At 40.6% G+C, this 27,934-nt stretch overlaps 1 protein-coding gene across 6 annotated transcripts in view; it reads left to right on the top strand.

Moving 5' to 3' along the window:
- Positions 1-22,419, top strand: part of PGBD2 (piggyBac transposable element derived 2) — a 30,095-nt gene extending 7,676 nt beyond the window's left edge. For 3 of the 6 annotated variants that reach the window (XM_082622397.1, XM_082622396.1, XM_082622398.1), the window contains exons 2-3: positions 18,082-18,145; positions 20,388-22,419. In XM_082622397.1, the coding sequence (XP_082478523.1) occupies positions 18,129-18,145; positions 20,388-22,149 (1,779 nt within the window). In that variant the 5' untranslated portion in view covers positions 18,082-18,128 and the 3' untranslated portion in view covers positions 22,150-22,419. Of the gene's footprint in view, positions 1-17,740; positions 18,146-20,268 lie in introns of those variants that run through there. The other 3 variants (XM_082622394.1, XM_082622393.1, XM_082622395.1) reach the window with 2 other exon arrangements.
- The last annotated feature ends 5,515 nt before the right edge of the window (positions 22,420-27,934 follow it).

Here is a 27,934-nt window from a genome sequence, read left to right as displayed (position 1 = left end):
GGATGCCTTTTATTTATTTATTTATTGTTCTTGCCGAAAGGTTCTGGCTAGGACTTCTGGTATTACGTTGAGTAGAATGGCCAGAGTGGGCATCCTTATCTCGATCCTGTTGGTAGAGGAAAAGTTTTCAATATTTCACTATTTCATATGATGTTAGTTGTGATATTTTTTCATATATGGCCTTTGTTACGTTGAGATGGTTTCCTTCTATTCCTAGTTTATTAAGTGTTTTTATCGTGAAACAGTGTTGAATCTTGTTAAATGCATTTTCTGCATCAATTAATATGAACATGTTTTATTTTACATGATTTTTACATGTTGAACTATTCTTGCATTCCAGAAATCCTACTTTGTTGTGTATAATCCTTTCAATGTGCTTTTGAATTCAGTTTGCTAGTATTTTATTGAGGATTTTTGTGTTCATATTTATCAAGGCTATTGGTCTTTAATTTTCTTCTAGTGTTTTTGTCCGGCTCTAGTATCAGGGTAAGGTTGGCTCAGCTATTATATTTTTCAGCTCTAGAATTTCTGTTTGCTTCTTTTTTATAGTTTCTATCTCTTTGTTGATACTCTCATTTTGTTCATGCATTTCCTGATTTTGTTTAGTTGTATATCTGTGTTTTCTTTTAGCTAATTGAATATCTTTAAGAAGTAGTTTTGAGCTTTTCATTAAGAAATTCAGCAATCTGTTTTTCTTTTGGGTCCAGTCTGGAGTTTTATTTTGTTCCTTTGATTGGGCCATGTTTCCTTGTTTCTTTGTATACTTTGTGATCTGTTGCTGAGATTTGGCCATTTAACAAAACAACTTCCTGTCCCGGTCTTAATGGACTGGCTTCGTTTAGCAGAATACTTTCACCAATCAGCCCACCTGGAAGTTTGGGACCTCCCCATCCTTTTCTAGTGATGTATCTTCTCTGGCCTTGTGTGTGTACTTTTTAACTGTCTCAATTTCTCTACACTGCTTGTCCTTATTTCTTCTCAGAAGCTTGTAATTTCTTGCTCTCCCAGACATCTGCCTGCTGAACTTCAGAATTTCTGCAGCTACTGTGCTGTGGCACCTGCCTACCTTTTCAGTGTCTTCCAAACTATGCCAACATGCCTGTCAGTGCTCCAAGTCTGGTGAGACAGAAATCTGTTCCTCAGGCAGGCCCCAGGCAAACCAGAACTAGGTTTTCTCCTAGTTCCACCTAACTACACTGAGGTGGGGGAGAAGCGTGTGTGTGCAAAATGCCATGAACTTTTCCTGCCCTTTTCAATGGAATCCCTTCTTGGTTTTCTATTGGCTTTGGTTTTCCATTGGTCTCTGACCCCCGTTCCTGGGACAAGAGAACAAGCCAAAGCAGGGGAAAGAATCAAGAGACTGGTCTTAGCAGGGTGGAAATTTTTATATGGTTATTAAGGAATAAGGTGAATTAAGCAAATATTGATAGGGGTGAAAGAAAGGTGAAACAGAAAGGGGAGAGTCACAGGACTTGTCTCAGCAGGGTGGAAACCTTTATTTAGATGGTTGTTAAGAAGTGGGATGAAGACCACCTAGGTGGGAGGGAGGGAGACGCAAGAGGGAAGAGACACAGGGATATATGTATATGTATAGCTGATTCACTTTGTTATAAAGCAGAAACTAACATACCATTGTAAAGCAATTATACTCCAATAAAGATGTTAATTAAAAAACAACAAAAAGAAGTGGGATGAATAAAATGGACATTGATGGGGTTAAAACAAAGGTTTTCATACAGCAGTACCAAAGACTGGGTGTTAGCCAAAGGGATCTCCTGCTGGTCCCCCAGCATGTAGGGATCCCAAACAAGTCTGCTCTATTTATCCCAGTTTGGAGAAGTAAAAAGCCAGAAGGCAGAGACTACAATGAGGAACCTCACCAGCAGTCACTTGGGGCAGTGGTTAGGCAGATTAATCAAGTTGACAGTTGACAAAAGGGCCAGGGTACCTTGGCTCAACCCTTACTAAGGACCCAAAGCCTTTTGCACATGAGTGGGTAAAATGGTCAGGGGGTTGATACAGGAGTCCTATGAACTGTGGTACCAAGACCTACTGGTGAAGCCCTGACACAGGCTACAGTTAGATTTAGAGAGTATAAAAGTGTGAGTTGGGAATTCCCTGGCGGTCCACTGGTTAGGACTTTGTGCTTTCACTGCCAAGGGCCTGGGTTCAGTCCCTGGTCAGGGAACTACAATCTCCACAAGCCGCGTGGCACAGCCAAAAAAAAAAAAGTGTAAGAGTTAATAAGATTGTGAAAGTTGAAATGTTTAAACAAGCTTTATGTAAAGAAGTTGTGTCTTCTTTACCTGAATATTTTATGGGAATCGATATTGTGTTTGGCCCAGGAATACTTCCCCTTTCTAATATTGTAAGACAAAGCCTGTTGATGTGATCCTAATGGAGGCCACAGTGAGGGTTGATAGAATTAAGATTGAAGTTTGTAGAATTGATGTTTGAACAGGCTTTATGTGAAGTGGCTGCGTCTCTTTTTGCTGATTGTATTATGGGGATGGGCGTTGTATCTGGGGGATGTTTCCCCTACCTAATATTGTAAACAGAAGGCATGTAACTCTACCCTTTGAGCAATATTAATCGGACATGATCAATAGGAACCAGTAAGGAGTGTGGAATAGAAGTTGGATTGCTGGTAGGGACAGATTCTCTGTGTGATAGCCCGTGGAGCCTAGACTGCGGTTTATGACAAAAGCCTGTGAGTGAAAAAAAAAAGAAAAAAAAAAAGCCTGTGAGTGCCTCCCAGCTATCACTACTGGGAATTTATACTAGACAATTTCCATTTGAAGGGCATTTACTATCTTGCCATTTGACATTATTAATTGAAGCTACCCCTATGACTGAAGGACATAAAATTATCTTAAAACCTGAAATACTCAATGTGTAGGATGATGTCAGAGAATCACTCTAATGGGGATGGCAGTGCCTGGAAGGATTTCATAATAAAATAGAAATGGTTTATACAGGATGATGCTGCCTGGGGAGTGCAAGGAGATACTCACGAATAGGGGGCTTCTTTTTCTCTACGACTGACTCTGTAACTGTGTGAGGAGTTGCTGGATTCTTTGGTCTCTTGGACAGTGCCCTATAAAGAACTCTCAACTGACCAACAAAGAGTTGCTTCGTTTGTGGATGGCATTTAGAAGGTGAATGGACAACATCCTATTTGGAAGGCCACCACTCTGATTGAAGAAGGTAAAACAAATCAGATTGGTGGGCTGACTTGCATGCTGTTTTCCTAACAGTGATGGAAGAATTGAACAATGGTATAAGCCCCTATGTTTGGGTTTTTATTGATTCATGGATGCTGGCCAATAGACTGGCCATATGGTCAGGCAGGAGGGCAATGGAAACCTGGCCCATTAAAGGAATGCCCTTGTAGGGCACAGGTTTGTGGAAATTTGAGGGGTGCATTAAAGTAGGACATGTCAATGCCCATCAGAAGAACTCCTTTCCAGGTTTAGTAGGTGATTGGAATCAGCAAGCAGATACTCCTGTGTGCTCCCTTGAGATGGCCACCTGGGTCCGTGAAATGTATGGACATAGGGGTCACTGCAGCAAAGTAAAGATGGGTTGAATTTCCTCGTAGTCTTCTTGTACTCTCATGCACAAAATGCCAGTAAGAGAAGTTCTCTCTGTCAATGAGAGAGACAGAGATTGCACATGGCTATATGGCAGATTCCCTGGTGGGAAGGCTCTGATCATGGTTGGCATGTGAGACAATGCTAGTAGCCATGGGGGGCTACAAATGGGTCCTGACACTGGGAATAGACACTGACTCTGGACAGGGCTATGCCTGCCCAATGGTAGATGAAAACGCTCAGAATACTGTGAAAGAACTAGAACAGAAGATACTGCACCAATTTGGGTTGCTGACTGTCATTTCTTTAGACCAAGGAACACATTTTACAGTCTGTAATGTCCAACAATGGGCAGAGAAATATTCTCCTCTGAGTACTAGTTTGATAGAGAATTGGAATGGGCATTTGAAACATTGGTTGTCTAAAATGGAGGAAGATAAAGGCTTGAAGGGCTGGCTTTACACACCTTCATGAGTGTCCACTCATACTAAACATGAGTGGGACTAGAAGAGTGTCCCCACTGGATAGATTCCTCTATTTTTCTGGTGGATCTAGGGAAGTAGGGGTGACAAAGGATGCTGATATGACTTACTTTCTTGCCAAAGGAGGAGGATGTTGGTATAATAACTATAGTTTTCTCTCTCTCTCTCTCTTTTTTCTTTTTCTTCCTCACATCACCTCAACTTTTTGTTTGTTTTTCCTACCTGATGACCAGGGCTGCAAATACAAGTTGATTGATTCCTAAGCAAGAAACTATAACTATATTTTTAAACCTTATGTCAGAATTCCTAAGGGCCTGATGGGGCAGAATGTGCCTTCACCCCATCTGACAAGACTGAATGCAGCTATATTGCTTGGTGGTAAAGATAGCCCACTAGTTCTGCACCTACGTCACCTCACCCTCTCTAAATGGGAGTGGACTGAGGGAAGGCACTTGCTAGGCTAATATTGCTTTCTGCAGCCTAGACCGGCCCAATGGTTGAATCTAATGAACCTTCCAAAAATGGAAGAGTTTGGGTATAAATGAGGAGAAGAAGGAATAGTAGCTAAGGGTAAGTAGTGAATAAATGTGTTATGTAAAAAGGTAAATTCAGTATTGCATTAGTACCTCAAAAGAGCTCAGAGCAAGAGACGACATTGTTTCTTAGCTCAATTATGTCAGATGTCGGAAAGAGTGAAGCCATATGTTTGCTGAAACCACTCCTGCTTTTGGAACCTGATACGATCGAATGAAAGACTGCAAACTGGAGTGGCCTAACCCTGGGAGACATCCTCATACAACAAAATGATGAACTGGAATGATTATTAATGATTGCATGGGGTTCTAGTAATGTGCCACTATCTTTTGACTTGGGTATCATTTTGCTGTAAGGGGTCTGTGGCCAGAGCCCAGGGGGTGGGCTATGAGATAATAGAAAATATGTGTAGATCTCTGCCCCAGTTCCTGGAACAGAGCTCCTGAAATCCTTGTAATTTCCTATGTGATAAGAGCACTAGGAGCATCTTTTGTCCTAATATTTGGTTTTTGACCTGGGTTCCTGGCACAGGGCTCCTGAAACCCTTGTAATTTCCTGCGTGATAGGAGTGTCCTTTGTTTTAATGAGGTGACTCTGGGTGCCTGGATGACTCCTGGATGAGGGCTGGTTACCAGAAAGACCAAGCCATGATTGGAAGCTTGGAATTTTCAGCCCCACCCACTCCCCATTCTCTTGAGAAGGGAAAGAGCTGAAAATGGGATTAATGATAAATCATGCCTACATGATGAAGCCTCCATGAAAATCCCAAAAGTACGGGATTCAGAGAGCTTCCGGATTGGTGAACACATGGAGGTGCTGCGAGAGTGGCATGCCTGAAGAGGGCATGGAAGCGCTGCACCCTTTCCCCATACCTTGGCCTGTGCGTCTCTTCATTTGGCTGTTCATCTATATCCTTTATCATATCCTTTAATAAACTGGTAAACATAAAGCATTTCCCTGAGCTCTGTGAGCCGCTCTAGCAAATTCATTGAACCCAAGGAAGGGATCATGGGAACCCCTGATGTGTAGCCAAGTCAGACAGAAATTGTGGGTAACCTGGGGACCTACTACTTGTAATTGGCATCTGATGTGGGGAGCAGTTTTGTGGTACTGAGCCCTTAGCCTGTGGTATCTGACACTGTCTCCAGGTAGATAGTGTCAGAATTGTTGGACACCCAGCTGCTGTTGCAGAGAGTTACTTGTGCGGACCCCCCACCCCGAATTTGGTCATTAGAAGTGTCAGAAGTGAAGTGTTCTGTGCGAGTGGTAAAGAAGACACACAGGAGAGAAACAAAGGAGGGAAAGACTGGGTTTTTTCCTACCCAGGAGGAGGAAAACTGGGTTTTTCCAATTTAGTAGTGTTCTCATAAAGGTATTCTGGCCCATATTTTGATGTTAACTTGCATTTCTGTGGGGAATGAGGACCTAGAGCTTCCTAGTCCTTCATCTGTTGATATCACCTCCCCCACATCTGCCTTTTGATTAGATAGTTTAATCTATTTACTTTAAAAATAATTACTGAAAAGAGGAGACTTATTTTGTCACATTGCTATTTGTTTTGTGTCCATCTATCTATCTTATAGCTCTGTCGTCTCTCATTTTCCTCCATTACTGCCTACCTTTTTTGTGTTTAGTTGATTTTTTGCAGTGACATGTTTTGATTTCCTTTTAATCTCCTTTCATGCATATTCTTTAGATTTTTTTTTGCAGTTACCGTGGGATTATATAGAATATCCTAATATAACTAATTTCAGTTGATAGCAACTTTGCTTCAGTTGCATACATAAACTCCTCTCTTACAAAGTTCTTCCCCCCTTATATTACTGATGTCAAAAATTACATCTTTCATTTATAATTGTTTTTTATGCATTCATCTTTTAAATTCTGTAGAAAATAAGAAGTGGAGTTACAAACTAAAATGACAACAATGTTGTTTCTTTTTAAAAATATGGGTTTATATATTTACCCTTACTGCTGGTAACTTTATCTTTTCTCAAGTATGACTGAGTTACTGTCTAGCATCCTTTCCTTTCAACATTAAGGACTCTCTTTAGCATTTCTGGTATTGTGGGTCTAGTGGTAATGAATTCCTTCAACTTTTGTTTGTCTGGGAATATCTTAATTTCTCCCTCTTTTTTTTTTTTTTTTTTTTTGCGGTACGCGGGCCTCTCACTGTTGTGGCCTCTCCCATTGCGGAGCACAGGCTCCGGACGCGCAGGCTCAGCGGCCATGGCTCACGGGCCCAGCTGCTCCGTGGCACGTGGGATCCTCCCAGACCGGGGCACGAACCCGTGTCCCCTGCATCGGCAGGTGGACTCTCAACCACTGCGCCACCAGGGAAGCCCTCTCCCTCATTTTTGAAGGACAGTATTGCTGAATATAGAAATCGTGGTTCGCAATTTTTTTCTTTTAGCACTTTAAGTATATCATCTTACTACCTTTTGGCCTCTAAGGTTTCTGATGAGAAATTGACTGATGATCTTATTGCAGATCCTTTATACTATGAATTGCTTCTCTCTTCCTGATTTCAAGGTTTTTGCTTTGGCTTTGGCCAGTTTGACTATGATGTGGGTTGGTGTGGGTCTCTTTAGTTTATCCTACTTCAAGATTTTTAGGTCTGTCTCTTCCCTCAAATTTGGGAAACTTATGGCTATTGTTTTTTCAAGTAATGTCTGTGCCCTTTTCTTTCTCTTTTCCTTTTGAGATTCTCAAAATGTGTATGTTGACTGACTTGATGGTGACCCACAAGTCTCTTAGGCTCTGTTCACTTTTCTTCATATATATATATTTTTCTGTTTGTAAGAGTTGATATTTTTAATAGTCCTGTGTTCAGTCCTTTTTTTCTCCCTTCACAACTCTGGTGTTGAATTCCTCTAGCGAATTTTTCATTTCAGCTTTGTTTATATATTGTTTGCCTGATTTCCTTTAGTTCTTTGTCCATGTTTTCCATTTACTTGCAGCATATTTAAGATGATTATTTTAAAGTCTTTGTCTAGTAAGTCTGATGTCTAGGTTTCCTCAGAGTTGGTTCTATCAGCTTTAAATGAGCCACATTTTCTTGTTTCTTTTTGTGCCTTGTGATTTTGTTGCTAAAAATTGAATGTTTTTCTATTATGATGTGGTAACTCTGGAAATTAGACTCCTTGCCTTCCCCAGGGTTTGCTTTTTTTATTTTTTGAAGGCCATTGTAGTTCATTGGTTTTGGGACTTTTCCAAACTATTTCTGCAAAGACTGTATATTGTCATGTGTGATCACTGAAGACTCTGTTCCTATAGCTTGTGTTCAGCTAATCTTTTGACAGAGAATTCCATGAATCTCAGGAGCTGAAACAAACAAAAAAACACTGAAAAAAACCCCCAAAAGACCATCTACTTCTCCCCGTCTTTACATATTTGCTCTTTGCTGGGACACTCCTTCATCACTTAGTTAGGATACTCTTAATCTTGGGATTAGCCTGAGGTAAAAGTTTAAGGTCTTCTCAGGAGTTTTCTGAGTGTGTGTCTTGGGCTTGCATGTGGCTTTCTTAAATTCCTCCATATACGTGGAAGCTTTTGAATGTCCTGTATTTCCAAATAGCCTTAAATGGTCTGTTATGTATCTTTACCCACAGTCTGTTGCTCCAGACGTCTGTGGATTTGTATTCTGCCTCACAGCTTTTACTGTGGATTTGTATTCTGCCTCACAGCTTTTTCTGCCACACCAGTGTTTTAGGTATCCTTAAGACACGTTAGAGCAGAAATACACAATAATTTGCAATCAGGTTTGCTCTTTCTCCCTTTAGTTTGAGGGGAAAACTGGGAATTGGGCTTCTGGCTACTCAAGACTAAGATTGCTGCAGCACTGGAAAGGGGGTAGGTCAAGGGTGAGTAAGAACTCCACGAAACGTTCCTATTGTTTTGAAGTTGGCTTTTTGTTTCTTTTTCAGTTTTATTGAGATATAATTGACATACAACACTGTATAAGTTTAAACTGTACCACATAATGACCTGTCATACTTACATTGTAAATTCCTGTAGTAAGTTAACATCCATCTCATATAGTTACGAAGAAGAAATTTATTTTCCTTGTGATGACAACTTTTAGGATTTAATCTCTTAGCAACTTCCAAATATACTATACAGCAGTGTTAACTATGGTCATCGTGTACATATTTTCCCAGTTATAAGCTGAGACTTCCTCATTTATTTTATACCTGGACACTTGACCTTTTCACCGCCATCAACCAATTCCCTCTTCTTAAACCCGCCACCTCTGGTGACCACAAATCTGTTTCTTTTTATATGTGTTCATTTGTTTGTTTTTTTAGATTCTACATATAAGTGGGATCATACGATATTTGTCTTTTTCTGTCTAACCTATTTCACTTAGCATAATGCCCTCAAGTGCATCCATGCTGTCACAAATGATAGTATTTCCTTCTTTTTTATGGCTGAATAACATTCCATTATATATATGTACCACATTTTCTTCAGTGGATACATCTTTTCTATTGTAAGTAATGTTTCAGTGAACATGGGGATGCAGATATTTCTTCAAATAGTGACTTCATTTCCTTTGGATGTATACCCAGAAGTGGAATTGCTGGACTGTATGGTAGCTTTATTTTTACTTTTTTGAGGAACCTCCATACTGTTTTCTGAAGTGGCTGCTCCAGTTTGCATTCCCACCAGTAGTGCACAAGGCTTCCCTTTTTTCCACATGCTTGATGTGTCTTTTTTTTTTTTTTTTTTTGTGGTACGCGGGCCTCTCACCGTTGTGGCCTCTCCCGTTGCGGAGCACAGGCTCCAGACGCGCAGGCCCAGCGGCCATGGCTCACGGGCCCAGCTGCTCCACGGCATGTGGGATCTTCCCGGACCGGGGCATGAACCCGTGTCCCCTGTATTGGCAGGCGGACTCTCAACCACTGCGCCACCAGGGAAGCCCTCACTGTGGTTTTGATATGCATTTCCTTGACGATTAGTGATTTTTTAAAAATAAATTTATTTATTTATTCAATTATTTTTGGCTGTGTTGGGTGTTCCATTGCTGTGCATTGGCTTCTCATTGCGGTGGCCTCTCGTTGGGGAGCACGGGCTCTAGGCACACAGGCTCAGTAGTTGTGGCTTGCATGCTCTAGAGTGCAGGCTCAGTAGCTGTGGCGTACAGGGCTTAGTTGCTCCACGGCATGTGGGATCTGCCCGGACCAGGGCTCGAACCCGTGTCCCCTGCATTGGCAGCTGGATTCTTAACCACTGCACCACCAAGGAAGTCTGATGATTAGTGATGTTGAGCACCTTTTCATGTACCTGTTGGCCATTAAATATTTTCTTTGGAAAAATATCTAATTTTCTCCACGTAGCACCCCAGGACTGGGGCATCTAATCTGTGGCTTGAATTGCTCACTTCCCAGGGCAGGTGTCTGCCCTTATAATCTTCCATTTCCTCTGAGTCCCCTTCCAGGAGCACCAGGTCCTGACCCCATCTTTTCTTCCCTTCATACCTGATCACGTGTATATCTTTCCTACACCCTTGTTTGTACAGCAGTCCTTCTGCCAGTTTCCACTCAGTTTTCAGTGAAAATTGTTTATGTGTAGATATATTTTTGATTTGTTTGTGGCGGGCAGTGAGCTCCATGTCCTCTCACGTTGCCATCTTGATCCCTTTGATTACTATAGCCCTATAATATAGTTTGAAATGAGGAAGTGTAATTCCTCCTGCTTTGTTCTTTTTAGGATTGCTTTGACTATTTGAGGTCTTTTGTGGTTCCATACAAATTTTAGGATTGTTTTTTTCTACTTCTATAAAAATTGCCATTAAATCTTGATAGGGATTGCATTGGATCTGTAGATGGCTTTGGGTAGTATAGACATTGTAGTATTAATTCTTCCAATCCATAATCGTGGGATATTTTTGTCTTCAGTTTCTTTCATCAATGATTTGTAGTTTCCAGTATAGGGATTTTTTTTTTTTACTTCTATGGTTAAATTTATTCCTATATATTTTATTGTTTAATGCTATTGTAGTGGGGTAATATTCTCCAATTCCCTTTTTAAAAAATATTTATTTTTTGGCTACACTAGGTCTTAGTTGTGGCACGCGGGGTCTTTAGTTGCAGCATGCGGAATCTTTAGTTGCGGCACGCGGAATCTTTAGTTTCGGCTTACAGGATCCTTAGTTGTGGCATGAGAACTCTTAGTTGCAGCATATGGAATCTAGTTCCCTGACTAGGGATCAAACCTGGGCCTCCTGCATTGGGAGTATGGAGTGTTAGCCACTAGACCACCAGGGAAGTCCCATTCTCCAGTTCTTAAGAGAATTCAGTTTTAAAGTATAGTAATGTTACTGATTTTTGTATGTTGATTTTATATCCTGTAACTTTACTGAATTCATTCATTAGATCTAACAGTTTTTTTGTGAAGTTGTTAGGGTTTTCTGTATGTAAAATCATGTCATCTGTAAATAGAGACAGTTTTTCTTCTTCCTTTCCAATTCTGATGCCTTTTATTTCATTTTCTTAAATTATTGCTCTGGTAGGACTTCTTGTACTGTGTTGAATAGGAGTGGTGAGAGTAGGTATCCTTGTCTTATTCCTGATCTTAGAGGACAAGCTTTCAGTCTTTCACCGCTGAATATGATGTTAGCTCTGTGCTTGTCATCTGTGACCTCTGTTATGCTGAGGTATGTTCCTTCTATACCTAAGTTGTTGAGAGTTTTATCTTGAAAGGATATGGTGTTTTGTCAAGTGCTTTACTATATCTATTGAGATGTTCCTTTGATTTTTTTTTTTTTTTTTTTTTTTCTTTTTGTGGTATGCGGGCCTCTCACTGTTGTGGCCTCTCCCGTTGCGGAGCACAGGCTCCGGACGCGCAGGCCCAGCGGCCATGGCTCACGGGCCCAGCCGCTCCGCGGCATATGGGATCCTCCCAGACCGGGGCACGAACCCGTATCCCCTGCATCGGCAGGCGGACTCTCAACCACTGCGCCACCAGGGAGGCCCCGTTCCTTTGATTTTTATCTTTCATTCTATTAATGATGTTGTGTATCACGTTGATTTTCATATGTTTTATCAATACCACCCGTGCATCCCAGGGGTGACTCCCACTTAATCATGGTGTATGATGTTTTTTTTTTGAACATCTTTATTGGAGTATAATTGCTTTACACTGGTGTGTTAGTATCTGCTGTATAACAAAGTGAATCAGCTATATGTATACATTTATCCCCATATCCCCTCCCTCTTGCATCTCCCTCCCACCCTCCCTATCCCACCCCTCTAGGTGGTCACAAAGCACCGAGCTGATGTCCCTGTGCTATGCTGCTGCTTCCCACTAGCTATCTGTTTTACATTTGGTAGTGTATATATGTCCATGCCACTCTCTCACTTTGTCCCAGCTTACTCTTCCCCCTCCCCATGTCCTCAAGTCCATTCTCTATGTCTGCATCTTTATTCCTGTCCTGCCCCTAGGTTCATGAGAACCTTTTTTTTTTTTTTAGATTCCACATATATGTGTTAGCATACGGTATTTGTTTTTCTCTTTCTGACTTATTTCACTCTCTGTGAGAGACTCTAGGTCCATCCACCTCACTACAAATAATTCAATTTTGTTTCTTTTTATGGCTGAGTAATATTGCATTGTATGTATGTGCCACATCCTCTTTATCCATTCATCTGTCGATGGACACTTAGGTTGCTTCCATGTCCTGGCTACTGTAAATAGAGCTGCAGTGAACATTGTGGTACATGACTCTTTTTGAATTATGGTTTTCTCAGGGTATATGCCTAGTAGTGGGATTGCTGGGTCATATGGTAGTTCTGTTTTTAGTTTTTTAAGGAACCTCCATACTGTTCTCCATAGTGGCTGTACCAATTCACATTCCCACCAGCAGTGCAGGAGGGTTCCCTTTTCTCCACACCCTTTCCAGCAATTATTGTTTGTAGATTTTTTGATGATGGCCTTTCTGACCGGTGTGAGGTGATACCTCACTGCCGCTTTGATTTGCATTTCTCTAATGATTAGTGATGTTGAGCAGCCTTTCATGTGTTTGGTGATAATCTGTATATCTTCTTTGGAGAAATGTCTATTTAAATCTTCTGCCCATTTTTGGATTGCATTGTTTGTTTTTTTGATATTGAGCTGCATGAGCTGCTTGTATATTTTGAAGATTAATCCTTTGTCAGTTGCTTCATTTACAAATATTTTCGCCCATTCTGAGGGTTGTCTTTTCCTCTTGTTTATGGTTTCTTTTGCTGTGCAAAAGCTTTTAAGTTTAATTAAGTCCCATTTGTTTATTTTTGTTTTTATTTCCATTACTCTAGGAGGTGGGTCAAAAAGGATCTTGCTGTGATTTACGTCATAGAGTGTTCTGCCTATGTTTTCCTTTAAGAGTTTTATAGTGTCTGGCCTTCCATTTAGGTATTTTATCCATTTTCACTTTACTTTTGTATATGGTGTTAGGGAGTGTTCTAATTTCATTCTTTTACATGTAGCTGTCCAGTTTTCCCAGCACCACTTATTGAAGAGGCTGTCTTTTCTCCATTGTATATTCTTGCCTCCTTTATCAAAGATAAGGTGACCATATGTGCGTGGGTTTGTCTCTGGGCTTTCTATCCTGTTCCATTGATCTATATTTCTGTTTTTGTGCCAGTACCGTACTGTCTTGATTACTGTAGCTTTGTAGTATAGTCTGAAGTCAGGGAGCCTGATTCCTCCAGCTCCGTTTTACTTTCTCCAGATTGCTTTGGCTATTCGGGGTCTTTTGTGTTTCCATACAAATTATGAAATTTTTTGTTCTAGTTCTGTGAAAAATGCCATTGGTAGTTTGATAGGGATTGCATTGAATCTGTAGATTGCTTTGGGTAGTATAGTCATTTTCACAATGTTGATTCTTTCAATCCAAGAACATGGTATATCTCCCCAAATGTTTGTTTCGTCTCTAATTTCTTTCATTAGTGTCTTATAGTTTTCTGCATACAGGTCTTTTGTCTCCGTAGGTAGGTTTATTCGTAGGTATTTTATTCTTTTTGTTGCAGTGGTAAATGGGAGTGTTTCCTTAATTGCTCTTTCAGATTTTTCATCATTAGTATATAGGAATGCAAGAGATTTCTGTGCCTTAATTTTGTATCCTGCTGCTTTACCAAATTCATTGATTAGCTCTAGTAGTTTTCTGGTAGCATCTTTAGGATTCTCTATGTATAGTACCATGTCATCTGCGAACAGTGACAGTTTTGCTTCGTCTTTTCTGATTTGGATTCCTTTTATTTCTTTTTCTTCTCTGATTGCTGTGGCTAAAACTTCCAAAACTATGTTGAATAATAATGGTGAGAGTGGGCAACCTTGTCTTGTTCCTGATCTTAGAGGAAATGGTTTCTGTTTTTCACCATTGAGAATGATGTTGGCTGTGGGTTTTCATATATGGCCTGTATTATGTTGAGGTAGGTTCCCTCTAGTCTACTTTCTGGAGAGTTTTTATCATAAATTGCTGTTGAATTTTGTCAGAAGCTCTTTCTGCATCTATTGAGATCATCATATGGTTTTTATTATTCAATTTGTTAATACAGCATATCACATTGATTTTGCGTATATTGAAGAATCCTTGCATTCCTGTGATATACCCATTTGTTCATTTAATGTACTGTTGAATTTGGTGTGATAGTATATTATTTAGAATTTTTTCATCTGTATTCATCAAAGATATTTGTCTGTAGTTTTCCTTCCTTGTAATGTCCTTATTCTGGCTGTGGTATGATGGTAATACTGTCCTTGTAAATGAGTTTAGGGGTGTTCCCTTCTCTTTGATATTTTGGAAGAGTTTGGGAAGGATTGGCATTAATTCTTTAAATGTTTGGTAAAATTCACCTTGAATCCATCTGGTCCTGGGCTTTTCTTTGTTGGGAGGTTTTGGGTACTGATTCAGTCTCCTTACTAGTAACTGGTTCATTCACTTTTTCTCTTTTTTCTTGATTCAGTCTTGGTATATTTTTTGTTTCTAAGAATTACCCATTTCTTCTACATTGTCCAGTGTGTTGGCAGATAAATGTTCCTACTACCCTCTATGATCCTTTGTATTTTTTTTTAACTTTTTATTTTATACTGGAGTATAGCTGATTAGCAGTGTTATAGTTTCAGGTGCACAGATCCTTTGTATTTCTGTGGTATCAGTTGTAATGTCTCCTCTTTGATTTATAATTTTGTTGGGGTTTTTTTCTTGGATAGTTTAGCTAAAGGTTTGTCAATTTTGTTTATCTTTTCAAAGAACAAACTCTTAGTTTTCTTAATCTTTTCTCATTTTTTTCTTCTCTCCTTTAGTTATTTCTGCTCTAATCTTTTTTTTTTTTTTTTTTTTTTGCGGTACGCAGACCTCTCACTGTTGTGGCCTCTCCCGTTGCAGAGCACAGGCTCCGGACGCGCAGGCTCAGCGGCCATGGCTCACAGGCCCAGCCGCCCCGCGGCATGTGGGATCCTCCCGGACCGGGGCACGAACCCGTGTCCCCTGCATCGGCAGGCGGACTCTCAACCACTGCGCCACCAGGGAAGCCCTCTGCTCTAATCTTTATTGTTTCTTTCCTTCTGCTAACTTTAAGCTTAGCTTGTTCTTTTTTCTAGTTCCTTGAGGTGTAAAGTTGGGTTGTTTATTAGAGATAGTTCTCTTTTCTTTCTGTATGTGTTTATGGCTATAAACTTCCCTCTTAGAACTGCTTTTGCTAACATCCCCTGTTTTCGTATATTGTGTTTCCATTTTTGTTTGTTTCAAGATACTTTTTTATTTTCCTTTTATTTCTTCTTTGCTACATTGGTTATTCAGGAAAATTATTTTTATGCATTCTTGAGTTTTTCAGTTTTCCTCCTGTTACTGATTTCTAGCTTTAGACCACTGTGTTCAGGAAAGATACTTAGTATGATTTTGATCTTGTTGAATTTGCTAAGACTTTTTTTGTGGCCTAACATGTAACATCCCAGTAAATGTTCTATGTGTGCTTAAGAAGAATGTATATTTTTCTATTGTTGAATAGAATGTTCTGTATATGTCTTTTATGTGCGTTTGGTCTATAGTGACGTTCAAGTCTGATGTTTCCTTATTGATTCTTTGTCTGAATGATCTACCATTGTTGAGAGTGAGGTATTAAAGTCCTCCACTATTATCTTATCACTGTTTATTTCTCCTTTTTGTTCTCTTAGTATTTGGTTTATATATTTAGGTGCTCAAATATTTAGTGCTTAACTATTTACAATTGTTATATCTTTTGATGGATTGTTGTTTTTCATTATGTAATTATCTTATTTTCTTGTTTCCATTTTAGTAAAGTTCATTTCGACTGACATAAGTATAACTACCCCTGCTTTTTTTTTTTTTTGGTTACTATTTGCTTGAAATATCTTTTTCCATCCTTTTACACTCAGCCTATGTGTATGTTTAAAGGTCAAGTGAGTATCTTGTCAGTAGAATATCATTGGATCTTATTTTTTTATCCATTAAGCCATTCCGTGACTTTTGGTTCGATAATTTAATGAATTTACATTTAAAGTAATTATTGATAGGTAAGGACTAACTTTTCATTTTGCTCATCGTTTTCTGTTTTATAAATCCTTTGTTTTTTCTATTCCTGTTGTGTTCTTTTATGATTTGGTGAATTACTCTATTATTATGCCTTGACTTCTTTATCATATTCTTTTGTGTAACTACAATAAGTTTTTCTTTTGTGTTTGCCATGAGGTTTACATAAAATAATCTTGAAATGATAACAACCTATTTTAAACTGGTAACACCTTAACTTCTATAACATTTCTAAACTTTACTCTTTTACTTCTCCTCCCCCTCACATTTTAGATTATTGATGCTACAGTTTACATACTTTTTATAGTATGTATCTAATAACAGATTATTGTAGTTATAGTTGTTTTAAAATGTGTTTTTTCCTTTTTTTTAAATTGGGGTGTAGTTGTTTTACAATGTTGTGTTAGTTTCTACTGTACAGTAAAACGAAGTAGAGTTCCCTGTGCTATACAGCAGGTTCTTATTAGTTATCTACTTTATACACATTAGTGTATACATGTCAATCCCAATCTCCCAATTCATCCCACCCCCCCACTCCCCTCCCCCAGCTTTCCCCCCTTGGTGTCCATACATTTGTTCTCTACATCTGTGTCTCTATCTCTGCCTTGCAAACCTGTTCATCAGTACCATTTTTCTAGATTCTACATATATGCATTAACTTTTAACTTTAAATCTATAGTTGTTAGTGAATTTTACACCCCTATTACCTGACTGACTTTATAGTTACCATTACCAATGAGTTTTACACTATCTTCATATGATTTTATGATGTAATTAGTGCCCTTTTACTTCTACTTGAAGAATTCCTTTTAGCATTTTTTTTTAAAGCAGGTCTTGTGGTATGAACACCCTCAGCTTTTGTTTGCTTGTTAAAATCTTTATGTCTTCTTCAATTTTGAAGGACAGCTTGCTGGGAATAACATTCTTAGTTGATAGTTTTTTCTTTCTACATTTTCAACATATCATCCCATTCTCTCCTGGTCTGAAAAATTTCTGTTGAAAAATCTGCTACTAGTCTTATAGGGATTCCCCTGTATGTAATTTCTCTTTCTCTTGCTGCTTTCCAAATTCTTTCTTTGTCTTAGACTTTTGACAATTTAATTATAATGTGTCTTGATGTAGCCCTATTTGAGTTCAACCTATTTGGGGTCCTTTGGGCCTTCTGCCTACTACAGATTTGTTGGAAGTTTGATGTAGTTAAAATTATCCACCCCCCTTTAAGTTTCTGTGTTTTCTATATGAAAGTTTTCCCTCTGTGGTCATTAATATACTTTAAAAGTTTTGCTTTTTTCCAATTAATACTTAATACATCTAGGACTTCACTATCTAATATCATAGCCACCATCCACGTGTGACTATTTAAATTTGAATTACTTAAAATTACATAAAATTAAAAATTCAATTTCTCAGTCACACTAGCCATATATCCAGTGCTTAATACCCATATGTGGCTCATGGCTACCATATTGGACAGAACTGATATAAAACATTTCTATCATTATGGCAAGTTCTATTGGCAGTGCTAATGTAGGACAGTAGTCATCAACCAGGCGATATTTTACCTCCTACTCTCCCCACCAGAGGACATTTGTCTCGAACCTTTTTGTTTTTCACAACTAGTGGGGTAGTTGTTCTATTGGTATCTGGCAGATGGAGGCCTAGGATGCTGTTAAACATCACATAATACATAGGACAGCCCCCCACAAGAAACAAAATGCCAGTACTGACTATTTTGTTGTGAGGTGTGAGATGGGGGAGCTTGTTCGTTTTCTCTCTGACTAGCCAGTCAACTACACATCATTTCCTGTGTGTACTTGATCCATTTCCCTCTGGTTGATAGTGAATCTTGAGATTTTTTTTCCCTTAAATGGTAGAGAAGGTCCTATTCCTTTGCTAATTAAGATATGATTTCTTAAAACTGACTTCTGTTGTCTTACAGATTCTTAGACTCTGCAAGTAAAGACAACCTCATGTTCACAGTATACCATGGCTTCATCATCAAGGTAGGAGTAATGTTTGATGAAAGGCTCTATGCAAGTACAGTTGACTCTTGAACACATGGGGATTAGGGGTGCTGACTCTGCACATTTGAAAATCTGTGTATAGCTTTATAATCGGGCTCTCTGCACTGGCGGTTCCAACCAACTGAGGATCATGTAGTATTCCAGGACATATTTACCAAAAAAAATCTATGTATAAGTGGACTCACATAGTTCAAACCCATGTTATTCAAGGCTAACTGTATTTACTTCTCTACTTTTGAAAGACCAAGTCTATAACATTTTCAGTTCTCAGTCCTGCTGGCCACCCTAAGCACTTGGGGTGTCTATGAAGCACCAAGGAGGGAGAGGAGAGAAGGAGACTGGAGAAAAGACAAGGCAGACAAAGGAGTGTGTATGGTACAGTACGGGTGCAGCTGTGTAGCTCTAGTTCTGCACTTGATCTAAAAACGTGATTTACTTTCCTCATCTTTCAAGACACAAGATGGTTGTCTGTGGGGCTGCCTCAGTTCCTGCAGGCTTTCTCACTCTAAGGGTTTGAACAGGTATGCACAGAGGTGTTTGAGGGCCTGTTTCAGTGGTGAGACTAGCAGAGATTGTGGCTGGGCAGGCCTGGATCTGCTGCTGTAGACCAGGGGAGGTCAGGGGAGGCATGAAGATGGCTGTTACCCTTTGAGAATGTGTCTTAGTTCGAGGTCCATGGAAAGGAAGAGCTTCAGGTTTCCTCTCCCTTTCTGGCTGGCTATGGAGAGCTTGAGGCATACCTCGTATCCCCAGAGGTCGGACTTCTTGTGCTCTAGCCTCCAGCAGGGGTGGCTGGTGGAGTCAGTGTCCTGGAAGTGAGGTTGGAATGAATCTCTAATGCAGCTTAAACTCCAAAGCCTAAGAGCAGGCAGAGAAATAACCTTTGTGGTAAAGCCTGCATCCTGCCTCTGGTACATGGCTTTTCTCATGCAGAGGCCAAGGCGTAGGGCAGCAGCAATGCCCACCTTCCCAAGTCCAGTCTACTCTCATAGCCAGAGTAATGTATTTGACCCCTCACTGTCCTGCTCTATCCCCTCAGGGGCTTCCTGTGATAACTGAATACGACTGGAAGTCCTGATCAGGACCTCTGGAACCCTGTGGGGCCTTGGCCCTGGACCCAGCCACCTCTGCGCTACTCTTCTCCCTTCACTACATCTGCAGTGTCACTAACCTCCTTGCTGTTCATAGATATCAAGTCCCTTCAACCACAGGGCCTTGTACCTACCTACAGTTCTTTCTCTCCCTCTGGGACACCCAGTCTCCAGCTGTCTGCAAGGCTCACTCCTTCACCTCTCCAGGCCATCTGCCCTGTGAGCCTTCCCTCATCATAGGTCTAAAGTAGCACCCCCAGCCCTATTCCTTTGCTGCACTCTCTATCCCTTATTCAGGATGGCCCTCATCGCTACCTGATGCCGTCCTGCATAGCTACGTGTTTGTTGTTGTGTCATCTGTCTCATCCATTTGGAAGCAAGTGCTATGCAGGTCAGGGAGTGGAGTGTGCCCACTGCCAGCCCCTGGGCAGCACCTGCTCGTGGTTGGTGCCCACTAAATACAAATATTTCTTGTATTTGGTTCCTACATGCACAGGGAGAGTTAGAATAGCAGGGCTTTCCATGTTTCCAAATCTATTTAGCACGTTAGTATGCAGTAGGATATCAGATGTTGAGGGAGCTTTGTGAAAATCTGTCTGAATCTATTTAGGTCCTGAATTTGGGTAGTGAGAGTTCAAGTCGGGAGAGTTTGAGTATTTGGGAGGTGAGGAAACTTATATATGCCAAGTGAATAAGAAAAAGGGAAGAGACAGATAAGGCAGAAGCATGAAAGCAGAGCTGCTAGGGCCACTGAGTCAGGAGGCATCGGTGGATGTCACTTCAGCAGCCGAGCCTTCCCGTTGACAGTTACTGTTAACCAGGTGATAACAGTGGCACCTGGATTCATCACAAGAGGGGATCCTCTATTCAGACACTTTATTTAAGAAGGAAAGGAAGTATGGAATACCTCTTTAGAATGTCTCCCTTCATTAAAATACTTCTGCACTTAGATGAATAATTTGTGTTTGTCTGGAAAATTCACTTATCTGGCACTATGCCTTATGGTGTTAGGTCCAAGATGCTGTTGCAGTGGGAGTGCCCTCCTCTTGGTCAATGCTTTAGTGGAGTTTTCTGCTGAAGCACTGGCTTTCCTGCATGGCCTCTCTTCATTCTATTTCCTGTCATCGCAGCAGCCTCACTACTGGGAGAAGAACCAGCTCAAAGCTGAAGTCCATGAAGTTGCTTGAGGTTCTGAATGCTCTGGAGCAGGAAGAGTCTGGCCAGAGTAGGGAGGAGATCTTCATTGCACCACCCAACAATGCTTCAGGGGACTTCACTGATGAGGACTCGGGTGATGAAGATGGCCGGCGAGGAACCCACCTGCCTGGCAATGTGCTGCATGCCTTTGTTGTGCCTGAGGACTCTGGCACCGGGGAGGATGATGATGACCTGCAGCTGCAGCCAGCCATGAAGAAGCAAAAGGCAGTAGTGGAACCTCAACATGTTTGGACCAAAAGAGATATCTGCCCGGACTTCACCAGTTGGACAGCATCAGATCCTCATATGGAGGATCTCAAAAGCCAGGAACTGAGTCCTGTAGGCCTCTTTGAATTGTTTTTTGATGAAGGAACAATTAATTTCATTGTTAATGAAACCAATCGTTATGCTTGGCAGAAGAATGTCAACCTGGGTCTCACAGCCCAGGAATTGAAGTGTGTTTTGGGCATTTTGATTTTAAGTGGGTATATCTCCTATCCAAGGAGAAGGATGTTTTGGGAAACATCCCCTGATTCACATCATCATCTTGTGGCTGATGCAATCAGAAGGGACAGATTTGAACTGATCTTCTCATACCTGCATTTTGCAGATAACAATGAGCTTGATGAAAGTGATAGGTTTGCCAAGGTGAGGCCTCTCATTGTCCGCATGAACTACAATTTCCAGAAGCATGCACCCTTGGAAGAGTTCTACAGCTTTGGCGAGTCTATGTGTGAGTACTTTGGACACCGGGGGTCCAAGCATCTGCCTGCGGGGAAACCTGTGCAGCTGGGCTACAAGATCTGGTGTGGGACGACCAGCAGGGGCTATTTGGTGTGGTTCGAGCCCTCACAGGGCACACTGTTCACTAAGCCAGACAGGGGCCTGGACCTAGGAGGCAGTATGGTGGTGAAATTTGTGGATGCACTTCAGACACGTGGGTATCTGCCATACCACATCTTTTTTGACAAGGTTTTTACAAGTGTCAAATTGATGTCCATTTTAAGGAAGAAAGGAGTGAAGGCCACAGGAACTGTTCGTGAGTACAGAACTGAACGATGTCCCCTTAAAGATCCCAAAGAACTGAAGAGAATGAAGAGGGGCTCGTTTGATTACAAAGTTGATGAGAGTGAGGAGATCATCGTGTGCCGCTGGCATGATAGCAGTGTGGTCAACATCTGCTCCAACGCTGTGGGCATAGAGCCAGTGGGGCTGACCAACCATCACTCGGGAGCAGCCAAGACGCAGGCCCAGGTTCATCAGCCATCCCTGCTGAGGCTGTACCAGGAGAAGGTCGGGGGTGTCGGCCGCATGGACCAGAACATCGCCAAGTACAAGGTGAAGATCCGGGGTATGAAGTGGTACTCGAGTTTCATTGGCTATGTTATTGACGCTGCTCTTAACAATGCATGGCAGCTGCACAGGATATGCTGCCATGATGCCCAGGTGGACCTTCTGGCCTTCCGGAGATATGTGGCCTGCGTGTACCTAGAGAGCAACGCGGATACATCATCCCAAGGGAGGAGAAGCAGGCGGCTGGAAACCGAGAGCCGCTTTGACATGATTGGGCACTGGATCATCCACCAGGACAAGAGGACCCGGTGTGCCCTGTGCCACTCACAGACCAACACCCGCTGTGAGAAGTGCCAGAAGGGCGTCCATGCCAAGTGCTTCAGGGCGTACCACATCCGGTAATGCATCCTGGCAGAGGGAGCCCCCTGGATGCTTGGTTTGTTATGAGATGTTTACAGCTAATTACATATTAGCATTTGGGGCATTTGTGTGTTGTGTTGACAAAAAGAGACCTGAATCCCTGATTTGGTTTTGTATTTTTCCTCGTCTTCATTACAGTTATCTTTTTATCATTTTCTATTATGCCTACATGTAATATAAATTAATATTTATGTTAGTAATCATAAATGTTTGTAAATATATATTTTATACTGTTATTTATTTCAACTTATGGGCCCCTTTTTATTCAAATAAAAATCTTGCTTTGGGGTATAGCTGTCCTGATAAGGAGACTTGAACGTAACCAAAAACTTTAGAGAAACTTTCGTGAACAGTAAAAAGATTTTATAGTATATGCTCTCAGTTATAATCTAAGATATAGGCAATATTGTATCAATATGATGAAGGATATCTTAATCATATTTATTTCACTTTAATCTAATGCTAACAAACTGTCCAGGGATAGATAATCTGCCATGTATTTATCCAGCTGACTAGATTTGTAGAGTTTGTATTTTCTTGATAAAAAATATTTTTCTAATACACATATCCATGAGGAATCCATTTTTATAAATAGTGTGAAGTAGGGAGTTTTTTCCCCCAAATGGATGGTTAGCATCATATTAATATTAAAAGTTATATATATATTTCCCCAGTGATTTAAATTCTACCTTTAAAAATTCCTGAACTCTGGGGGAAAATACTGAAACAAAGAAAAAAGTTTATGTTGGAAAGCCTAGTGGAATATAATCCAGAAGAATAAAAGAAATACATATAAAAATGTGGACTTAATCAAAAATCTAAGAGAGCATGTTGAGTATCTTTATTTGGTAAAGAACTTTCTACAACAGCACAAATAAAAAAGGAACACATCAATATATTTGACCATATAAAACTGTAAAATTGACATTCATTAGTAAAGGTAAAATGCAAAGAAATTGAGAAAATATGTTACAAATAATTCCATCTGTAATAATATCCTCAGTGCAGAAAGATCTCGTAAACACATAGGTGACAAGGGTAAAATGTACAATGTTATATAAAATAACAAATGATGGGGGCTTCCCCGGTGGCCCAGTGGTTGAGAGTCCGCCTGCCGATGCAGGGGACACGGGGACACAGGTTCGTGCCCCGGTCTGGGAAGATCCCACATGCTGTGGAGCGGCTAGGCCCATGAGCCATGGCCGCTGAGCCTGCGTGTCCGGAGCCTGTGCTCCGCAATGGGAGAGGCCACAACAGTGAGAGGCCCGCGTACTGCAAAAAAATAAATAAATAAATAAAAATAACAAATGATGGAAGATGAAAAACAAATGAACAGTGAAGATACATAAGAGGCAATAAACTGCAAAGGTAAGTAATTACTAGATATCCTTTTTTTAAACAAATGAATTTATTTGTACATAATTACTGTTGGTATGGGTATAGAAAGGCGACAGACTCATGTAGTATCTGAGGGAGTGTAAATCTGTACACTATTTCTGAAAGCAATTTATCAGGTCCATCCAAAATCTTAAAAATTGTTCATACCCATAGAAAAGGAAATGTTTGGTCCATTGTGATGTGAATACATAAATAAAAGGGGCAGATCCTCCCTTCAGTGGAATCCTAATTATAAATGTAGAAGGAAGGATGGAAACAAAATACTGCTATTTGGCAAACACCACAGCAGTAATTTTGCAGGCAAGAACTGTCAGTGGATGCTAAACTTAGGAGGGCAAAGCATTTCCTCACAAGATATCCAGGGGGAATAAACAGAAACTGCTTAGTGGAGAAATCAGGCACACCACCACAACCAAGCAGTCAAAAGTTAATACCACCAGTATTGAGATAGAGACATCATGTGTCCTACCCCACTCTCCCCAAGTATGGTAGGTACACTGATATTCCTGCCCAGAATGTACAGCCTGAATTCTAAATCATGAGAAATCATGAGGCAAATGCAAACTGAGGGACATTCCACAAAACAATTGGTGAATACCTTTTGAAAGTGTTGAGGCTGTAAAAGACAAAATCAGGATCTGTCCATGATTAGATGAGACCAAGGAAGTATAACAAATGTGATGTGTGATACTCGCCAGGTTCCACAAAAAAGCTTTCAAAAAGAACATTAGTGGGACAATTGGTGAAACTTGAATAAGATCCGTAGTTATACTGTTTTATAAATATTAATTTCCTTGCTTTGACAACTGTACTGTGGTTATGCAGGATGTCAGCATCTGGGGAAGATCGGTAAAAGGGAACTATCTGTACCCCTGGAACTGTTTTGTAGGTTTGAAATACTTTCAGAGTGAACGTTTAAAAATGTTTATACCTTTGGTGCATTCTTTCCATCTTTAGAAATCTAGCCTGGACACTTTAAAACATTTGTCTTAAGGAGAAGTTTGTTCATCAAATTCTACTTTTCAGTTTTCATCTCTTGCATCATGATTATCCTGAAATATTAACCAGGTGTTTTTTACCTTACTGATGGTCCAAATCAATTAATTGAGTGGTTGTGAAAATAGTTTGTGAAGCTTCCAGAAGCTACAGAATGGCCAATTGTGATTCCTCTCTTAAGAGCTAAAGGAAATATTTACACTTAGACAGATGTTTGGTCGCAGGTTGTAATTGATGTATGATTGATGTAGGAGCATGTGTAATTGATGTAGGAGCATGTGCAGTCTATCCCAGGCCAATAAATGATGCCAAAACTAACACAGTAGAAGACTGTGTAGACAATATCAAGTATCACAACTGGCAGTCAAGGCCAGGTGACATTCCTTGTTGGCATATTCCCAAAGGAAGACTTGAAGGTACAAAATGAAACTATGGTCTGTCACCAATCCCACAATTGGGGAAGCACTTGAACAGATTGTCTACCTTGTCTACTCTAGTACTGCAGAACCATTCATGAATCTTTTAACTAGAAAGGATATGAAAGTTGTCCTGGTTATTCTGGATGACATTTCAAAATTCTTGTAGTTGTTGAGAAAGTAGACAAAATTAAAAACAAAACAAAACAAATTTAGTACACCAAAACTGTGGAAGCATGCACAACATTGAAACTTTTCAAATGAACCATGAAAATGACTTTGTCTACAAGACTTCATTGATTGCCAGGCTATTATGTCTTTTTTAAAAAAGGTGGTAAAACACATAACATAAAATTTATCATCTTCACCATTTTTAAGTGTATATAGTTCAGTAGTGTTAATTATGTTCACATTGTTGTGCAAAAGAATTTCTCATCTTGCAGAAGTGAAACTCTGTACCAATTGAACAATAACTCATTTTCCCTCTTCAGGAAGTGTGTCTCCCAATAAGTCTCCCAGTCGTTGTGGTGGACCTCAGTTTGTATGTTGGAACTTGCCTTCAGCATTCAGTCAGGCAGTGTACAGTTTCATTTCAGCCTTCACTTCCAGCTTGTGTTGAGCCTCCATGTTAACCAGAAGTGAGTGCTTAGGGCTCCTCAGGTGATTCCTGAGCAAGCACACATCTCTGAGAGTATGCACAATCCTATGAAAGCACATGGCCTTCAAGAATCCCAGAAGTATGTGAGAGCTTTTCAGAGTCTGCTGTAGACATCTCATTCCCCATGTTTTCTTTTTAATCTTTTTGGTTAGCCAGGTTTTACCCAATTATTATTTTTGTTTGTTTGTTTGTTTGTTTTTTATTTGCGGTACACGGGCCTCTCACCGCTGTGGCCTCTCCCACCGCGGAGCACGGGCTCCGGACGCACAGGCCCAGTGGCCGTGGCTCACGGGCCCAGCCGGTCCGTGGCATGCGGGATCCTCCCGGACCGGGGCACAAACCCATGTCCCCTGCATTGGCAGGCGGACTCTCAACCACTGCGCCACCTGGGAAGCCCTTTTTTTTTTTTTTTTTTTTGCGGTACGCGGGCCTCTCACTGTTGTGGCCTCTCCCGTTGCGGAGCACAGGCTCCGGACGTGCAGGCTCAGCAGCCAAGGCTCACGGGCCCAGCCGCTCCGTGACATGTGGGATCTTCCCGGACCGGGGCATGAACCCGTGTCCCCTGCATCGGCAGGTGGACTCTCAACCACTGTGCCACCAGGGAAGCCCCTACCCAATTATTATGTGTTGCTTTTGGCCGTTATGATGTTCCAACAGTTGCCTTTGATTGTTTTTAGCAAATGCCCCTGGGGCCTATTTGTACTGGATGAGTGCTGAGTCAGATCAAATATATATGGTCTTGCTTGTGGGGTCTTCCAGGGAATCAACAAACAGATTACATGATAATTCCCTGGGGATTGGTCTTTGAAGGAGATCCAGTGCTGTCCCACCCCTCTAGTTACTGCCCTGCTCCTGTTTTTCACCACTGCAGGTGTTGGTTTCCAAGGTTATAGCAAAACAAGAGAAGGGACGGTAAGAAATGACCAGTTAACAGGCCACAAAGCTCACTGATTTAGTAAGATTCTTTTTTTTTTTCTCGAGTAAATGCACCCCAGATTGCCTTTGTTTGATTTTCAGAATTCTGAAAAAGTTGATTCTGGAAAAATGTCCAGTGTTCTCATTGCTTTTATGGATATGAAATTTATTTTCAGAAGTCCTTATTCTGCCATTTTTGCTAACATTATTATTTATTTTTTTTATAACTGATTTATTTATTTATTTATTTTACATCTTTATTGGAGTATAATTTCTTAACGGTGTGTTTTATAACAAATTTAATCATTTATACATATACATATGTTCCCATATCCCCTCCCTTTTGCATCTCCCTCCCACCCTCCCTATCCCACCCCTCCAGGCGGTCACAAAGCACCGAGCTGACCTCCCTGTGCTATGCGGCTGCTTCCCACTAGCTATCTACCTTACGTTTGGTAGTGTATATATGTCCATGACTCTCTCTCGCTTTGTCACAGCTTACCCCTCCCCCTCCCCATATCCTCAAGTCCATTCTCTAGTAGGTCTGTGTCTTTATTCCTGTCTTACCCCTATGTTCTTCATGACATTTTTTTTTAATTCCATATATATGTGTTAGCATACGGTATTTGTCTTTCTCTTTCTGACTTACTTCACTCTGTATGACAGACTCTAGGTCTATCCACCTCATTACAAATAGCTCAGTTTCGTTTCTTTTTATGGCTGAGTAATATTCCATTGTATATATGTGCCACATCTTCTTTATCCGTTCATCTGATGATGGACACTTAGGTTGTTTCCATCTCCGGGCTATTGTAAATAGGGCTGCTATGGACATTTTGGTACATGACTCTTTTTGAATTATGGTTTTCTCAGGGTATATGTCCAGTAGTGGGATTGCTGGGTCATATGGTAGTTCTATTTGTAGTTTTTTAAGGAACCTCCATACTGTTCTCCATAGTGGCTGTACCAATTCACATTCCCAGCAGCAGTGCAAGAGTGTTCCCTGTTTTCCACACCCTCTCCAGCATTTATTGTTTCTAGATTTTTTGATGATGGCCATTCTGACTGGTGTGAGATGATATCTTATTGTAGTTTTGATTTGCATTTCTCTAATGGTTAAAGATGTTGAACATTCTTTCATGTGTTTGTTGGCAGTCTGTATATCTTCTGTGGAGAAATGCCTGTTTAGGTCTTCTGCCCATTTTTGGATTGGGTTGTTTGTTTTTTTGTTATTGAGCTGCATGAGCTGCTTATAAATTTTGGAGATTAATCCTTTGTCAGTTGCTTCATTTGCAAATATTTTCTCCCATTCTAAGGGTTGTCTTTTGGTCTTATTTATGGTTTCCTTTGCTGTGCAAAAGCTTTGAAGTTTCATTAGGTCCCA

This window comes from Mesoplodon mirus (assembly GCF_964341445.2).
Source record: "Mesoplodon mirus genome assembly, chromosome: 5".
NCBI classification, from domain to species: Eukaryota; Metazoa; Chordata; class Mammalia; order Artiodactyla; family Ziphiidae; genus Mesoplodon; species Mesoplodon mirus.
The sequence above is the reverse complement of the archived record's forward strand: the minus strand, read 5'-3'. Positions and strand labels throughout refer to the sequence as shown.